This window comes from Dromaius novaehollandiae, chromosome 12 (genome assembly GCF_036370855.1).
Source record: "Dromaius novaehollandiae isolate bDroNov1 chromosome 12, bDroNov1.hap1, whole genome shotgun sequence".
Lineage (NCBI taxonomy): Eukaryota > Metazoa > Chordata > Aves > Casuariiformes > Dromaiidae > Dromaius > Dromaius novaehollandiae.
Genome location: NC_088109.1, coordinates 14,804,156 through 14,822,023, shown reverse-complemented (window position 1 = coordinate 14,822,023; position 17,868 = coordinate 14,804,156). Strand labels below are relative to the sequence as shown.

Here is a 17,868-nt window from a genome sequence, read left to right as displayed (position 1 = left end):
GGCCGCCGCAAGGCACGCTGGGAAATGGAGTCCTCCCCGGCTAGCGCGCCCCGCGGCAGGCCGGGATATGTAGTCAGACCCCGCCGCTCCCTTCCCGCCTCGGCGCCCGGGGGAGGGGCGTCTGCGGCCGCCGGCGGGCAGGGAAGGTGCTTCCGGAGGCGGGAGGTCACAGCGTGGAGCCGCGCGCCGCTGCCCGTTGCTGTGGTGGTAGCGGAGGAGCGGGAACGGGGGCGGCGGCGGCGGCGGGGAACGGGTCGCCGGCGGGGTCATTCTGCGCGCGCGCCGAGGGGGAAGCCACCGCACCGCACCGCGCCGTCATGTCGTACTGCCGGCAAGAAGGTGCGGGCCGCGCCGGGGTGTCCTCCCAATGTCACGCCGGGGGTCGGGCCGGGCCGGGCGGGCTCGCCCCGAGGCGGCGGCGGGGGAAGGCGGCCTGTGCTGGGGCTACGCGGGGCGTGCGTCGCGCAGCCGCCCGGCCGCCTCTGCCCGTGAGGGAAAGGCGCAGCCCGAGGCGGGAGGAGGCGGGAAAGCCGCCCGCGGGCCCTGTGTGGCGGCGGCGCGGCGAGGCCCGGCCCGGCCCTGCCCTGCCCTGCCCGGCCTCCCTCCTCGGGCGGGCGGGAGCCGGCCGGGACGGGGAAAGGCCGCCCCACAGCTGGCGGCTGGCGCGGCCGCGCTCCTGTGGGGGCCGGTGACTTCCAGTAGAGGTTAAAGTGTAAAAGCTTAGATAGCCGGAGTTTGCCCCCTTATGAGCCCTCCCAGGAGACGGGCAGGGTGGTGCGTGAGGCTGTGTGCCTTTGCACCGTCGCAAGGTATTGTATCGTAGTGGTTATTAGGCTTGACCAACTGAGGCCCTGGGGGATTCTTTTTTTTTCCCTTTTGGCTAATGTAAAGTGACTCAATGTAAAATTTCAAGCTGGCAAAATCTATTCTCTAGTTCTAAATGCCACTTAGAATTACAGTGACAGGAGCTGGAGTTTATATATTTCTAGATCCTTTCATGTAAGAAATCACTGGAAATGCCACGTTGCAAAGCCTACTGGAGTACAATGCAGAGTTGACCAAAAAACCCCCTTTTTTTTTGTTTCAAGGGATTCAGATTTATGTGCTTTTTATATATGTTAAAATGTGTATTGATTACAAAGCAAACTAAAGGGAGTTTTTGGACATCTGGTTGAGGTCACATTGACAGGCAAGAAGATCCTAACTTCTAATATGCTAAGTCACTGTAGTGGCCTTTCAGAATTTGGGGAATGAGAGGAAGATCTTGGGAAACTTACTATTTTCTTTCTACTCAATGAATAATCAGTTGTGCATTCAGAAGAGCTTTGGCTAGATGCTCTTCTCTGGTTGTGTGTTGCATTTTTCTTTTCGTGCCTGCCTTTAGAAGATTTTCCTGTAGTCTTACAGTGTTGTTAGAAAACTCTACCTTGGTTTCTAGCTAAATCTTTTTTTTTATTCCTACGGAACATCTTTGTTAAATAGAGGGTGGCGCAAAAGCAGGAAACACACAGTTATTTTTCTGTCCTTGGTAATGTTCACAGTACCTTTCAATAGAACTTGTTCTGCACTTTTAGGGACTACAGTTTTTAATCCAGAGCACTATTATAAAATATTACACTGCTCTTAAGGTAGACTACTGATCTTAATAAATATCCTACCAAACACTTTCCTATAATTCAGTATACTTTTCTTTTTGCTACTCCTTTTTTGTCTAACCCCTTCATCTGAGTTAGTGCATGTAAGAGAGTAGTTGTCCAAGCTTGTTTTGAAGCAACTTTTTAACTTCTCTGTTCAATGAACTGTTCTATGATCTGCAGCTATTACAGTATGTTGCTGTGAAAATTAGATCTTTAGAGCAATAAAATTTCAATAAGCTTCTACATTTTTGCCAAGTAAATGGATGATGTGTTCTAATGTATTCTAAGACTATTTAAATGAGTGCTTATAAACAGCATTTTCCAAACTATTTTATCCTTTTTTTTTTTTTTTTTACCCTTTCCTGTGTAACAGGAGTGAGGCTGTTACTTTCATATGTTTCTCCTGTGCATTTGGTAATTGTGGCTTCATATTTAGTTAGCATTGCTTAAGAAATCTTATTTTGGGCTACTTGCTCTCAGCACCTGTCACTGCACTATGTTGGCCCCACTGTCCTAACTTCATTAGGTCAGGAGGGTTTTAAAAGTCAAAATTCTATGAAGTGTCTCTCAAATGCCACCACAGCTCAAAAATGGTGAGCAGTCCCACTACTACTACCTACTACTGCGAGTCCTGATAGCTGATTCTGGTCTCCCATTGAAATGAGTACTTGTTTTATCTTGCATCTTTTTAGTGAGAACTTGTCCCTATCTCCCTGGACATCTAGTTCTACTGCCTAACTGAAACTTTTATCATAAATCACTCTACTGAGTTATGTCTTTTTTTCTGTTCCTATTGGCTAATGAGAATAATTTCCTACAGCCACGTGAGTATGGTACAAAGAAGGATCTATTTCTCTCACCACTGTAATTTTCCTTCTAGATTAGTTACTATCTGATTTTTTTAAGCTTTTTTCCAAGTCTCTTGCAATTTTTAGCAGCATTCCTGTCAATACTTGTCAAATTGTCATTCTGAATGTGATCCTCTGAACCAATGACTGCTCTAGTTGAAGGTGATTGATAAGTTAAATAGAATTCATTAGCTATTAACACGTGATGTTCAGCTTTGTAAATGACTTGTTTTGTCTTGGCTTTCTCTGAACTTTTGCTTGTTTTCTTTCAAATGACAGGAAAAGACAGAATTATATTTGCGACCAAAGAGGACCATGAGACACCAAGCAGTGCTGAGCTGGTTGCAGATGACCCTGATGACCCTTACGAAGAACAAGGTCAGTAGCAAGCAGAGAAGTGGAAGTAAGGAGTGTTACATCACATTACATGATATTCTAGTAGTCTTCAACAGCAACAATGACAAAAGCCAAGCCTTACAGAAAGCAGGAACAAATTCTTGGTTCATTTTTAAAGAGTAGGATAATAGGACCCCTGGTTATTCAGCAAATAAACACCAAAAACCTTAGCAGTTTTAACTTCTGAATTGGGACATCATGAATTACATGCTTTCCATACAGTGTTTTTTTTTTTCTCTAAACTTTTAATTGTTTTTCAGTGTGGTCTGCTCAAATACATCAGTTGATGATGTTTCAGTTATCAGCAAGAAATATTCAGAAAAAGCTTTTCTTTCCTTTCTTGCATTAATGTAGTCAGAGCTTAACCAGTGAAAATTCTGGTTATTTTTCACTGTCTTTAGATAATGAAGTACAATGTGCAGAGAAGCTGAGTCAAGATGCACACCACTCATTGAGATGAGTTGCTCACCTGCCTATGTGCAGAAAAAATTGCCTCTGCAATCTTTGAATATCCTTTTTAATATGAATTATATATATATGACTAATCTTTTACTGTACTAGTAGTGATATAATCAATAGCTAGTATAAAAATCTTTTGATGTCATATGACAGACAACTTTAAATTATTCAGTTGTCAACTGCAACTATCTTGTCTTAAAAAAAGAGGAAAATTAGTTCCAAGTTTTCAGTGAAGATTGCAGTTCTGACCCTAAGCACATCTAATCTGAAAATGAACTAATTTAGGAGACTTGAGAGATCAGAATATTTCCGAGATCAAGAGTAAAATTCCGGTTGTACAGATCGTATTTTGAGTAGTTTCTACTAGGTAAATTAAATGTCTTACTTCCTGTCATGGTGATTAAGTAAATTTTGCCCTAGGTTAATAAATTGTCAGGAACATCTGTGAGTTTGAGTTAAAAAAGTTATTGAATTGCTTTTATGCTTCCAGGCCTGTTAGCCTCTTTTGATTGCCCTTTAAAATATTGGTTTAAGTTAGGTAGCTTTCATTGAAGAATCTCACTTTATAATCATGTTGTGTTGTAACTTGTGATCAAATATAATATAGCTATGAATAATAAGCAGTTCAGAAAAACTAGGTCACTTCACTTAGCTGCCTACCTTGGCTTTAGTTTCTGCTTCTCTTCACTCTATGAAGTGATCTCATTGCTTTCAGCTCAATTGAGACAGAAATAAACACCTTACCGTTTTGGAAATTTTGTTAAAAAAGTAAAAGCTTTGCAAGTCGCTCTGTGACCCTTAGAGGGCAGTGTTTATGCACAGTTTAGCAGCTGGAGCGCACGGGATGCTTTATTAGCTGACATAGTATGTAGTTTAATTTGAAGCATATCTTTTTATGTCGTTAAAATAACTTTCTGTTTTCATATGTAGATTTGCATTAAAATGATTTTGCTTTTAGCTGCCTGTCTCAGCTTTAGAGCTTCATTAAAACAGTATGCACAGTCAGCAGCTACATCTAAACATTTTATTCTCTAGACAGTAATGACTCTGTTCAGTTTTCTTAATGGCCCAAATGAAAACAGTAAGGAGAGTGTAGAAACTTTATGTTGTTTTAGATCATTACCTGAATGAATGAACTTATTTCAAGTCTAATAATTTTTCCCATAGTATGCTCAAATCAGTATCAGACCTTCCTTTCCAAGAATTAGACATTATTGTCAGAGATGCTCTGAATCCTAAATTCCTTCTCTGATCTGATCACAGCCTGCTAGAATGTTTTGTAAAGCACGCCTGATCAGGATGCAATACTCATTTCCTAGAAAGAACATTTAGCATAGTTTAAAATGTGTGAATCTTATGTCCAACCCAAGTCATTGTAAATACAGAAGCACTGTTGACTGACCCAAGGCAGAATCACCTTGGGGAAGAGGCTCACAAAACAGTTTGTGGATATTCTTGTGAAAACCAATAACAGAAAAAGATTGATTAAATCTTTCAGCTTTAAATCAGCTTCAGTGAAACACACAACTAGAAACATTTTTTTTTCTTTACTGACAAATAAACACTGGATATGTTGGTTCAACAGTAACTTTCACTGGCTTTTCAAATATATGGCAGGGTTGGTGTGATTGAGGTTAACCTGACACCCTTCCTGAGATGAAAAGAAGAAGCTGTTTTTTCTCTCTGTTCTTCCCCAAGCCATCAATAGCTGTGTCTTATTTCAGAAAGATGTTTAGAAGCTGAGGTTTAGTATCTGTCAGGAATTCCTCTATCCCTCATATTTTTGGGCAGAATGTGTTGCTGGCTAAGAGCCAATGCCCAAACTGCCTATTTGGTAGAAAGAATCTGTGCTTTGGGATGTGCTGTTAAAAATTTATTATTTGTCTGTAAAGTGCAGAGATAACAGCCTCTAATGATCACATGTTGGAGTTATGTTCTCAGTTCCTTTTCTTTGGTTTGGTGCTTTGTGTCTCCCTCTGGAAAAGCTAGAGGCTGCTTGCAGAATAAAGAGGGGAAAAAAAAGAAAAGAACAAACTGTTTCTAGATATCATATCTGGGGAGCATACCAGCCCATGGGGATCTTATCATTCACTGAACTGTTAAGTCACCTTGTGTGGTGTGGCTAAACAAAGTAGCCTGCTGTTTAGCTAAGTAAATTCATCTATACAGGCTGTCTTGAAGTTGCATGTGGTTGTTTAAAATTTGCCTGTCTTCCCACTTACCAGTTATGGTCTTTCTCATCATTAAAAGAGTATTCTATTCAACAATAAGTGTCTGTTTAGCAACAGCATGTGGATGCATGTTTGTCTTAGAATTAAACATCTATCTTTGACACCAGATTTTCAGAGGAAAGAGAAGAGCGTCCATCTCATCATTGGGGTCATCTAGCCTAATACAGAGATATACTACAAAGGCTTGGAATGTGAGCATAGGATGTAATTCTCTTGGGACCTCTAAAGAGGGGTTTCTTTTTCTTCTCTCTTCCTCCTCCCCACTCTCAATTATTTGTTTTCTGGTTGTACATATGTAATGAGTATATAAGCTTGTGCCATTTATTTGGATAACAAACTAGCCAAAATGAAAGGAGCCACTTCCTCCTTGTTTAAATGCTGTATTCAGTGATTCCTCCATGTGTATTTTATTAGATATGGAGAGGTTATTGAGAAGAATAGAGAAGGCATTTTTTTTCTTTTCTTTGCAATCCTTAAATCACCTGCTTCCTATACTTCAGAGTAGAAAAGAGGAAAAAGCCAGAAGCTATTTATGTCAGGGAAATCTTATGATGAAAATGTGTATCTGTATGATTCGGAAAGAATTTTTGTGTGTGCTTAAATACTTAAGCTTATTCTTAGCATATGGTAAGTCACTGCCACGTTTTAAGAGCTCTCTGAGAACTTCTCACTTCAGCTGTGTCAGGCTGCAATGCAGCAGATCAAAACAGAGAAACATTTCACGTATCGCACAGTGTGTAACTGCATCTAATGGAAGAGAAATTTATGGGCAAAAAAGACATATGGGCAAAACATTTTGGAATATGTTGTAGTGCAGAAGCTCTGTCTCATGTTTGGTTTTTATTTAAAAGAAAATTGGAAAAGACTTTGCTGTACATAAAGTAACATGCAGGCTTTTCTAATTTAGCTTCTGCTTTGAATGGAAGGCTTGGTTTCCAGTGTTCAACTTCTGTGACATAATTCACCCTAATAAATCTTTTGATCTTTTCTGCTGTACTATATACAGAGCAGTCATATCTCAGAGAATAAGTTTATTATATACATTTGCCATTATCTGTGTTGTTTTCTAATACAGATTAAACTTAGTTTATTTGGCATGTCGCATTTATTGTAGGGGCCTTTCTCATGCTTTAAAAAAAATACTTTTTTTAATCTTTCCTAGTTCTTATTTTTCATCAGGCATTAACAAACATTAGTTTTTGGGTTTTGATCAGTAGATTACTCAAGAAAACTCACGCTCAGTTTCTCTAGAGAGAAAATAACGTGAAAATAATGTGAGAAAATTATATTGAGTTCTTTTCTTGATTTCTGTACTATCAGTTGTGAGGTTTCGGTAGCCAAAATCTGAAGGTACAGAATCACTTTGAGCTAAAAGCACTGAAGGAAAAATACCATCTGATGAGGCCATATGAAATGGGAAGTCAGACAGACCAGGGTAGTTCAAATTAGTGTTTTATATCACAAAGCATCTCAATAAAGTTCACAGTATATGCCTTTTAACAGCTATGACTGATGGAAACAACTTAAGAATCCATTTGCAGCACTATTGAATTGCAGAAATTAAAAGCTAGTATTTCCACTGTAAAGCTTGCTTTTGGTCTTTTGTATTGTAAACAAAGAAATTTAAACCTGGAAGATCTCTAGTTCCCATTGAGGTCTTTGCTCCAGTGGCTTAGAATGATTTCTTATTTTAGTTGATTTCGATGAAGAAGACACCAGCGATTTTTATGCGTGAAAAGTAATATTTATTATCATCACAGATGTGGTAAGAAGTCTGGCTAAAAGTGCTTGTAGAACTGCTGAATGGGCTATTACTGTCCTGTCCCTTTTCTGTTTCTCCAGACTTATTCTGGTCATCTTATTTTAGAGGCAGAGTTTTGTAATGGTTTCCACAGAGGACTGGTGAAGCAAAAACTCTTTCCTTCTTTTAAGGAAGAGCTTGATAAAATGAATTTACAGGACTGTTTTTATGACTTATAAGTTATTTTATGACTTTCAATCCTGCTTCCTATGTTTCTGTCATCTCACATTGGCAGATAAGCTTGTTATATGAATGTTTGGCTTGTAACATGGAAGAAAACTTTATCAGAACAAGAGTGGGACTTCATTATAGTAAGTACAAAGACAAGTGTTGACATGAAGGCAGATGTTCTGCCTTCATCCATGATATTAACAGATTGCCTGAGCTGAAAGAGATTAGAATGTGTGAGGTCAGCAGTTAATGACTAAACCAAACCTTGATCTGTTACGATGTAAACAGGATGGAGTTTTCTTTCCTGAGTGCAGACTCAAGTCGATTGTGACCCACTGGATCAGTGAGGTTCAGGCTGTATTTGAAAGAAGTTTTAATTCAGAGAATCAAAAATAATCACCCTATCTGTTGCAGGCTTGTGCTTCAAGGAGAGTGACGGATGAGGTCCGTTTTGATTTTAATTGTGTTCTAAGCTAGCTGATACACCTAATCGTTTAAGTATGCATTCTGCTATAATTATCAGTGAGGAAATGTTTGCCTTATTTGTTTGCTTTTTAAAAGGTAGTTTCCGTGCCAATAGCATCAGAAACTGATGCCACTTGAGCGATCGAATAGGTACAAACCAATGTTCATGTGGTATCCAAGAATGTATTGTTTAAGGGGTAACTCCTACTTTGTTAAAATTTGCATGCTCACAAGGCAGTTTTGGTTTTAAAATGAACAATTTCTATTTTTATTCTAAGAGGATTATTTGACAAGTAATTTTATTGCTGTGGTGTCTTCAGGAATACTCCCAAACTCCTCTTGTGTTGTTTTTGAAGTATTAGAAAAATGAGTGTTTAAAATGACTGGTTGATGTCAGTGGGGAGGAATATAGAACTTCAAAATCTAGTTTACAAAGCAAACCATATTTCTTCTACGCCGCATGATCAAGGTCTCTTCTTTCTGCTTTATGTCATTCTTGGCAAAAAAGAATCTGGCACCAGCCATCCATTTCCTTGTCTCAGCAGTTCTGCTTTTCTTCCAGGCAGCCAGAGATGCCATGATACGCTGTACTACGTATATATGGTCAGTACAGTGATTATCACAGATATTTTACAAAATTATCCCGTTGGATAAAGCTTGGTCTATGAAAAATGACAATATTATAGCAGTTGACAAAGTCATGCTGAGGAGACTGTTACTTACAGTAATGTAAAAAGCGACTGATCAGCACCGAGAAAGGACTAACAGTGTAACTTTATACTGAACTGGGTGGACCAAGCTAGAGCAAATGATAGACAAATTGCAAATTAGGGTGAAATTTTCCATTCATTCCTCTTAATATGACAATAAATATGGTTGGTTTGCTGTTGCTCTGCCAATACATAAAATTCGTGGTATCATGGCCCAATGGCCAAGGAGGTACTAGAGAGGGTGAAATGCATCTCTGGAACTTCATGATCCCATGGGACAAGACAATAAGTAGGCTTACTGAAGGCTCTGGTAGCATTTTAGGTGACCTTAAGTTGCACCTGGCCCTAAATATAATTTCCTCTTCAGATCAGAATTGATGCAGCTCTATTCTCTGACGATGGTAGTTGCACACCTGCTTCTAAAAGGAAAACACTTAAACTTCAATTTTATGCACATATTGTCAGCTCCTGCAGGAACTCAACCTGGAGTTGAAGTTAGGAAGCGAACTTCTTCTAGAGAAGCGAGGAGAAAACTGTCAAAGTAGGGAAGAAACTAACTCGGATCATAGCACAGTGTTTCTGTTGGTTTTTGTAGATGAGCATAACCGCATGCATCCTCATGTGAAGTAAAGAAAATGAATGAAGATGTATTGATTACTTAGAGCAATATAACAGACTCTAGAAGCCCACACGAACAAGTCTGTTGTATTACACTTCTGTGCATGACAGTTTGAAAGGTTTTCTATAACTTACAGGGGAAATGTTCTGCTTGAACTCTGTCATGCCTCTCAATTGATGTCTCAAAGAACATTGCTAATTTAAATCTCTACCTTGGTCTTCCACCACCGAAGTTGTTAATTTCTCTGTTCCAGAGCAGAAACTTCTAGCTATTCCAGTTTATTTAGAGACTAGAATGATATCTAACTCATTTTTATTTGTAATCCAAAACTGAGGGGGGTTTTGTTTGTTTTGGTAGTGGAACTAGGTATGCTGGCATGCTCTTACTGTTCCTTTTGTTCTGTGGCATGTGAGTTGATCTGTGCATGTCTTACAAATAAGCTGATCTTTGTTTTTGTGATTCTAGTTTTCCTGTTGAGATTTTAAGGGGAAACTTGTAATTTAGTATTCCAGAGTTCATTTAAAAAGAAAAGAAAAAAGCATCCATCCAGCTTGATTTGAAAGAGTTCCATTCTTAATACTGGTATTAAATTCTCATGACTTGTATGAGAACATTTTAAGGCTTGCATGCTGTTCTGGCAGGTCTGTCGAGTGGATTGACTTGATGCCAACTCTATTCCATTTCGGAATTTTCTTAGAATATTCTCAGCGGTCTGTAGTCAGAGGAGAGACTTAATTCAGATATGGAGAAGGAACTTGTCTCACTTGTGCCCAGTAATGGATCATACAGATCAGAGATAAAAGCAGACTAGCCAGAAAATGGAAGGTGATTTGCACTCTTGAAGCTACAGAACCAGTATGGCAATACTGGTACTTCAGATTATACCTGCAATGTAGCAGCTTTCATGAGATGAAATTAATTTTCGAAAGGAGCATTTAACTTTTCCTTCTCTCTTTTGTTTGTTCAGGATTGATATTGCCCAATGGAGATATCAATTGGAATTGCCCATGTCTTGGTGGAATGGCTAGTGGTCCCTGTGGGGAACAGTTCAAGTCAGCATTTTCTTGTTTCCACTATAGCACAGAAGAAATAAAGGGATCAGACTGTGTGGACCAATTCCGTGCCATGCAGGAATGCATGCAGAAATACCCAGATCTTTACCCTCAAGAGGATGAAGAAGAAGAGAAAGAGAAGCCAAGCAAAGATTTAGAAGCTAATCCTGTGGAAGCTTCTGTAGCCAAAGAGGAGAAGGGATCTAGCTAATGAAGATGCAAGGAGGCTGTTGTCTCCACTTCCTTTTTTCAGGCATGGACTTTTGCAGGGTGTCTGTCTTTGAGTCCTCAATAAATGTTTCACCATTGTTCTATACACTGTATCATAGTTCATAATTTATTGCAGAAGGAGAAATCTCAGTGCTACAGCCTTGCAAATAAATACTGCAAACAGAACCAGTATGTGTATGTACTGTGTAACCTGTTAGTGGATACAGAGAAAACTTTAACAGCTGTTTTTTCCTTCCAATTCTCAGCTAGTGTTTTGACTTGAAAAATATCTCTAAATATATAAAATATACAACTTTCAACTAAAATTTCCACTAGTGCACCAGGTCTGTCTTCATTTCAATGTGTTCTGGTTAGTAGCTGTTCTTTTTTTAATGTATTCTGTCCTGTGAAAAGAAACTGAATTAAATGACTGTTTTTCCTTAAGGCTTTTTTGCCAGAGTGATTCAGAATGTTGAAAATGACCTAATTTAGAATTTGTAAACTAATTTCAAATGGCATTATTTAGATTATGGTTGTGTTTTACTACTGACATCAGGTAAGGACTGCCAGAAAAATGTTGCAATGTGTGGCTCCCTTGATTTCATTAACTGATTGTGATTACTTTTACATTTTAAAAAATAGTCTGTTGTGCAATTTTTGATATGAATGGAAAGAATGCTGATCACTTGTTTCGTTTTTGTTCTGAAAGCACTGTTGAGTTGTCTTAGTTGGTGCCTGCTTCTTCAGTGTATAGACAGGCTTTTATAACATGCTTTGAGATTCAAATGAAAATGTTACCTGGTGTAGTAAAACAGATACTGTGACTTAAGTGCAGATTAAAAAAACAAATACTTTTTGCCTTCATTAAAAGCTCTTCTTTCTTTGGAGGGGGAGGAGGGGGTTCATTAACACTGCTTGGATTTGAGAGACCATGACATTCTTCTGCATTATAAGCAGGCCGTGAATTAATTTGTGTGTTGTGAAGATCAGTTGCTTCAATATGTTGTTTTTTATTCCTGTTTCATTCTCTCTTTCCCCTGCCCCTAGCAGGGAGGCACAAAAAATGTAAACCACTGTCAGTAACTATAGTAGATTATATCATGCACCAGCACTATAAAGACTCTGAGGTCCCGAAAAGCTGTTCAGATACATGAGAATTACTTTAGAATTATGAATAGTTCAAAATAATTCATTATAGCTTAATACTTGTGGATAAGGGAATGCTACATTGTATTTCTTTCCTAGGAAAGTACAGGTTGTGTGAATCACACTACAAAACCAACTGTACCAGTGGCTTCAGTAAGCATCCATTGCAGCTTTCCTCCATATATGTTGCTTAACTTACCAAAACATAGGAAAGAAAATTTGCAGTGGCAGTGATATAACTCAGTAAATCTAGTAATGCTTGAATGCATGCCTTTCTCTGTGGGCAGCAGTCCTGAGCACTCAGCAGCATTGCTTCCGGACAACACTTTGGTGTCTTGTTGTTCACCTAAATTATTTCAGTGTTAGTGGGGATGCTTCTGAATGTCTTGGAGGAATTTCTGTTAAAATTTAAGGTCTGTGCGAGTTCTTCATATTTCAGTACAGCTGTTGGATCCTCAAGAAAATTGGAAGAGAAGGAGGAATTAAGTGGCTGACAATAACTCGGTTCTGAGGGGATGGATAGCAGGTACTCTCAGCAGGTCTTTGCATTTTAAAGAAATAAAGCGTGACAGCTTCTCAGTGTGACTCTTTCATGCACAAGAAGACAAATGCCAAGTTAACCTGAGTAAATGGGCACAAAAGCAGCAGTGATAAATCTTGGCGCTTAGGCAATTGGACCATGAAAATGGAATCTTAGGCAATCAGATAAACACTGGGCACCAAATACAAAAAAATCACATGCACCTGAGCTTTTGGTTTTTCAAATGGAAATCCAATGCGTTATTTGTAAAAAAGCAAGAACAGTTCGTGAAGGAGTGCTCTGTTCTAAGAGCTGTTTGCCTCCTATTCTTCTCTGCTGTGCTCTTTCCCACGCTGCCTTGATGCTTTGCAGATTTTGGATTTATCCTCTGTAACAGTGTTTATAGCACCTGTGTACTGAATGTAAAATGCAAGAGTTCTAGTCGTATGGTAGCAAGGGACCTGAGCCTCTACTTATGGAGGTAACCTACAACATATAATCTAACATACTTGAACATTTGTTTAGGGTAGAGTTGCTTCTGTCAGTGTCTGTTGTGGCTTGGTAAGCTGCTGTGCTACATCTTGTAAAAAAATGGGATGTATGTATGGGACCTTACACTAGAAATAAAACTGTGAAAGCCACTATTTAATGTGTTTGAGATGTTTGGAGAAAGGAAGTCATAGCTCTAAAGAGATGTTTGTGGAAGCTGGTATATATGTTATTTTCTTTTCCCCTACCCATGGAAGATAATTTCTAATTTTTTTTCTAATATTCAAATCAGAAAGTAAAATAATCGTGTCATCACTTCCCTGCGTTTGCGTTCTGGGTAAGTCCTTAAAAGTGGAAGTGACGTATGTTGGACTAAAACAATCAAGCTTCATTCATTCTTTTCCCCTGTTCTCTTTTTTCTTGCTTCTACTCTTGCTTTCAGTGTCAACCTATTCTTTTTTTCTGACTTTTACTGTTAAAAACTTGTAGTAAGGACAAAGATGTGGAGTCACGTGTTTAGACACAGAATCTAGTCCCACCTGTCTTCTGGTTTTAGTTCTCAGAGTACATTTCCAGCCATGGAATTTGGATTTTGCTATATTAATAGAAGTAAATGCAATCAAACTTGTGTCTGAGATTTAAGTTCTTGACAATCATATAATATACTTGCACTTGCATGAAATACTAGGAATTAGAAGGCAGATCAACTGTAAATATATATTTCCACTTTGCTGGCCCTACTGAAGTGAAGAGAGACTATTCAGTGTGGACTCTGGACTCTGCAGCTGAATCTGATCATGCAATTTTAGGGTCAGGTTGTCTCTCTTGACCATTATGCACCCCTTAGAAGTATTGCAGAATTTATGTGGAGATTTCTTTTCTATCTCTAGTGGTAGACTTTTTTTAAGGCTAGATGAAAGGAGAAAATACATTGTCTTGGGTTTCTTCTTTTGCTGTGTAAGCTAATACAGTTGTCTATGTATAGATAATGCGTTTGTTATGTTTCCTAGCATTGCTTTGTTGACATGATTTTTTTTTTTTTTTGTATTTTTAAGCTCACATTTTAAACTTCAATCAGTGGTTATTTTAGTAGGTAATAAAGATGATAAAATACTCCCTGACAATATGTGGCAAGCTCGTGAAACAGCAGATGATTATGTTGCATTTTCAGCATCTGGATACAAAACTTATAGCAGCATAGTGCTGTGTTTTTCAAATATGTTTCTTATTTGCTTCATAAATGCTCTCTTGGTTCTCTGTCTGCCATCAGTGAGCTACTGATTCTTTGGGGGAAGTGGTAAATTCAAATGTTTTTGAGGAATTGCCTGCATGGAGTTATTTTTCAATGATTTTATGGCTGTTTCATCAGGTGCTTTTATGTATCAGGGCAAAAGCAATCATAGGTGGGGAGAAGGAAATGTCTGAAATAATTGATCTTTAAGCTTGGGCCTTTTAGTTGATATCTATCTGATAAAATCTAAAGTGCTGAGCATCCTCATACATTCATTAAAGATTGGCTAGAAGAAAGTGTTAACAAGGCATGAAGCACTTCTAGGCATAATAGAACGTGTTTTTAACATAGACTTCTTGGCACAAATGGTTATGTGCAAATGTAATTCTAGCTGGATTTTATCCATTTAGTTTTTAGGGGGAAAAAAAAGGTGATTTTAACTGGATTTATACTACAGCTTTATATCATCACCCTTAAAATAGTGCCTGGCACAATATTAGTATTTAATACTTCAGTTCTCCAGTTTCCTACAGTCTCCTCAGTTGCTGCACACACTTGTAATTCTGGAGTAAATGCAGTGGTGAAACAAGTCATAGTTTTTAAGGCTGGATAGGGCTGTTATGTGCTTTGCAAGATGGAGGCCATAAATTCTGATGGAATTTGTGATAACTTGCTTGTCAGGATGGGGTTGTTTTGGCAGCTAACTTAAAAACTTGAATCAGTAGACAGTGTATTGCATCTTCTGACAAGGATAAAGGTAGCCTATAAAAGTTGTCTGTTACAGGCTAATGTATGTTTTAAAAAAACCCTATAATATATGGTTAACTACTGCAAAGTGATAAAAAATAGATAAACTGCATTTTCAGAATGTGTTTAAAAGTTATTTACTCACTATTTAGTTTCTTTTCTGCTTTTCCCTGCAGTACAGCCTACTTGCATTTCAAAGACCTAACTTTAATTGTGTTTAGTAACTTTCCTAGAGATAAGACCTTGTCTCAGGTGTGAAAATGACCTTTGTTTGCTTTTCCTTCCCTGCGACAAGGTGTCTAGAGGGAAAGGCATATCTTGCAGTTTATTCTGGGGATCTGGCAGAGCTAAGTTGGAGACAAGATCGATATCCTATGCAGTTCTTACTGAGAATGTCCTTGTTAAACCCTGCAGCAATATAACCTGTTCATCTAAGGCACTTCGTCTGATCATACGTCAACAAATCTCTTAGTGAGGAAAGCTATCTAAATAAGTAGTACCTATTTTCTTATTCCTAAGGAGGGGGAAAAAAAAGGATACTCTATGCTTCTTAGACTCTTATTTTACTTGTTATTGAAATTCTAGCAGTGCTGGTGTAGGACAATGTAGAGAAGCTACCAGCAGTTTGTCATTTATTCTAGATCAGGTCTATTCATTGGACATGACTTTATTTCGCAGATCAGCACCAGCCTGTCTGCAGTCATTTTTTCAACTGCATTTGACCCCTCTGGAGCTGAAGTTTTGCTAGTAATACCGAGAAAAATTAAGAAAAGAGACCCACCCAATGGAGGAAGAATGGAGAGAGCATAATATATGGAAGACCAATGTTATGCTCTCCTGCTAACACTAGAAGATACCTAGCATGTTCCAGGCATCAGTGTTAAACTACTGAAAAAGTCAAACTGGGTACTTTGGTGGTGAATCCTTAATCAGAGTATGAGATTTGGAAGGCCTGAAATGGTAAGGTGTTTATATATTTGTAAGTGTTCTTACCTTCACTGTAGGGTAATTCTAACTGTGTAGTATAAAATAGCTGGAATTCAGGTTTGTGACGTGGATATTTAGTTGAGCATGAAAGGAAGACAAAAAGCTCATCTTTCTCTCAAATGTTAATGTGTCTTGGTACTGTGAAGATCAAGAAATGGTTCAAACACTCTTCAGTAGAGGCAAATGTTAAAATGGTGAAGAATTAGTAAAAACAGCTATGCATTATATTTACTAAGACATCCTGAGAAGTTCTGACTGCTGCTATTAAAATGTTAATAGCATTAGTAAAAGCTTGGCATGGATTTTGCACCCGTCACTGCCAGAAGCACAAGGGCTTATGATTAGAGTACCCTGTGCATTCATCCAGTGGTTCCAGTTAGAACAGCCTTTTCATGAATTTAGATCCAGTGAAAGTAGCCCGTACAACACATTGAAATGCCTGGAATGTTGCTGTATTTTCTACCATTTGTTAATTTAAATGAAATCATTAATAATGGACCTTTTGTTCTGCTTGTTGTGGGGAGCCTAGTGTTTGTTGCTTTTTTTTTTTTTCCCTCAGTTCAAAGAAAATAAAGTTGAGGTGACAAGTTTCTCCCAGTGGTATTGAGGGTGGAATGCGTGGCTGTGGCTGCCTAATGGCAACAGTTTCTCCTTTCTGTTATTAACTTCACTTTCCTCAGGAATCCTTGGCCTTTGCCTTTTTATTCTCCCTTTCCCCCCCCCCACATCCCTCCCTCCCTCCTCCCTCCCCCGCTCCGAATTTCATGTTTTCAGTATAAACTATAGTCAGCAGCAAGAGCCTGAATGGAGAGGCAGTCTCTAAAACAAGAGGAAACGTACAAAAAAAAAAAGAAAAGCACATTACAGATTAGTTTTGATATATCAGTGAGCAGACAGCTCATGAAGGCCCTGTCGTAGCCAAAACAAAGAGCACAGGAAGATTTGTAGTGATTGCACATTGCAGATTAACCCAGATCCCGCAACAATGATTTGATGGGTAAGTGGACATAGGATTTGCTGTACTAGGTCTGATGACCAGTCCTGTTGATGTGTTTGCTTCTGAAAGTGACAAGTTCCTTATGCTTCCCAAGAAGATGAAAGCATCCACTAGTAGTGCCACTTACTCCCTTTACAGGGTGCTGTGTAGGAGAGGGGTGTTTGATTTCTGCATCAGTGATTTCTAACCTTTCTTTTCTTGCTGTTACCAGAGTGTTGTTGCCTCCATCCCTTTTGGCTTTCTGTGCTTTCCCCTTCCTGTATGCTCCCAAACAGTATTATCATAGTTGTCATCCCACTTCCCTGCAGACATTCACCTTTCTCCTTACAGCTTTGGCTTTGTTTCCTTCTGTGGCCCAAGGGGCCATCATTTCTTTCTGCTTGCAACATGAAGAACCTGAGAACTAGGTGGGATCCGGCTGATGATGATGTGTGTTGGCCCTGCAGGGAACCGGCGAAGGCTGGCAGAATGTGCTAGTTGAATTCTGTGCTTGTGCTTCTCACTACCTGTGCTTTGGGTGCAGCTCCTGATTTAGAATTAGTCCTGCAGATAACCATTATGTTTGTATATTATGAATGTGTACAGATGTTATTAATGGGTGTTACCTGCACAATTAAAGATTGAAATATCCTCAGTGCTTGTGTGTTTTCCTTTTAAAGGAAAAAAAGCCATACTTCAAATGGATTGGAGTTGTTATTTTCAGAGCTAGACTTATGATATCTGAAAATGCAGAAATGCTGAGGGCCTGAGAATTTGAATTAACAAAAGTTGTACTGTGTGTTGTACCACTTTGGCCCATAATACTTGTCATGAAGGGACTACACCTGACATAAAACTTCTATCCAGTACCAATATACAGGCACAGTCTCCTAAGATAGAATTTTGATCCAGGACTTGGACCTGTGCATTTAAAGTGATGTAGTTTAGTGATGCAAAATATTATGATGCAAGCTGAAGGCTTGATGGCAGTATTTGTCATGTTAATAATGTGTGAAGAATGAAGACTAGGGCTTAGAGGTACAGTTGTTTCAGTACAAGTTTACAAGTTCAGTAAGAACTTGTACAGTGGCGCAAAGAGCAAAGGTGACTCTAATGCAGAGCAGCAAAGGTAAGTCTCTGTAATACATTGTTTTTGTTTTGTTTTAACCATGG

The 17,868-nt window shown here is 38.9% G+C and overlaps 1 protein-coding gene across 1 annotated transcript; it reads left to right on the top strand.

The window, feature by feature from the left end:
- The first annotated feature begins 77 nt into the window (after nt 1–77).
- Nucleotides 78–17,350, top strand: CHCHD4 (coiled-coil-helix-coiled-coil-helix domain containing 4). The gene is made up of 3 exons (XM_026093128.2): nt 78–339; nt 2,765–2,863; nt 10,305–17,350. Exons 1-3 carry the CDS (start codon nt 318–320, stop codon nt 10,598–10,600), a joined length of 417 nt encoding a protein of 138 aa, XP_025948913.1. The 5' UTR covers nt 78–317; the 3' UTR covers nt 10,601–17,350.
- The last annotated feature ends 518 nt before the right edge of the window (nt 17,351–17,868 follow it).

Excerpts from the sequence above, each read along its gene's own strand:
- CHCHD4 (XM_026093128.2), top strand. The coding sequence starts at position 318 with ATGTCGTACTGCCGGCAAGAAG. Across the intron at positions 340-2,764 it reads GTCGTACTGCCGGCAAGAAG|GAAAAGACAGAATTATATTT; the intron begins GTGCGGGCCGCG and ends TTCAAATGACAG. Across the intron at positions 2,864-10,304 it reads TGACCCTTACGAAGAACAAG|GATTGATATTGCCCAATGGA; the intron begins GTCAGTAGCAAG and ends TTGTTTGTTCAG.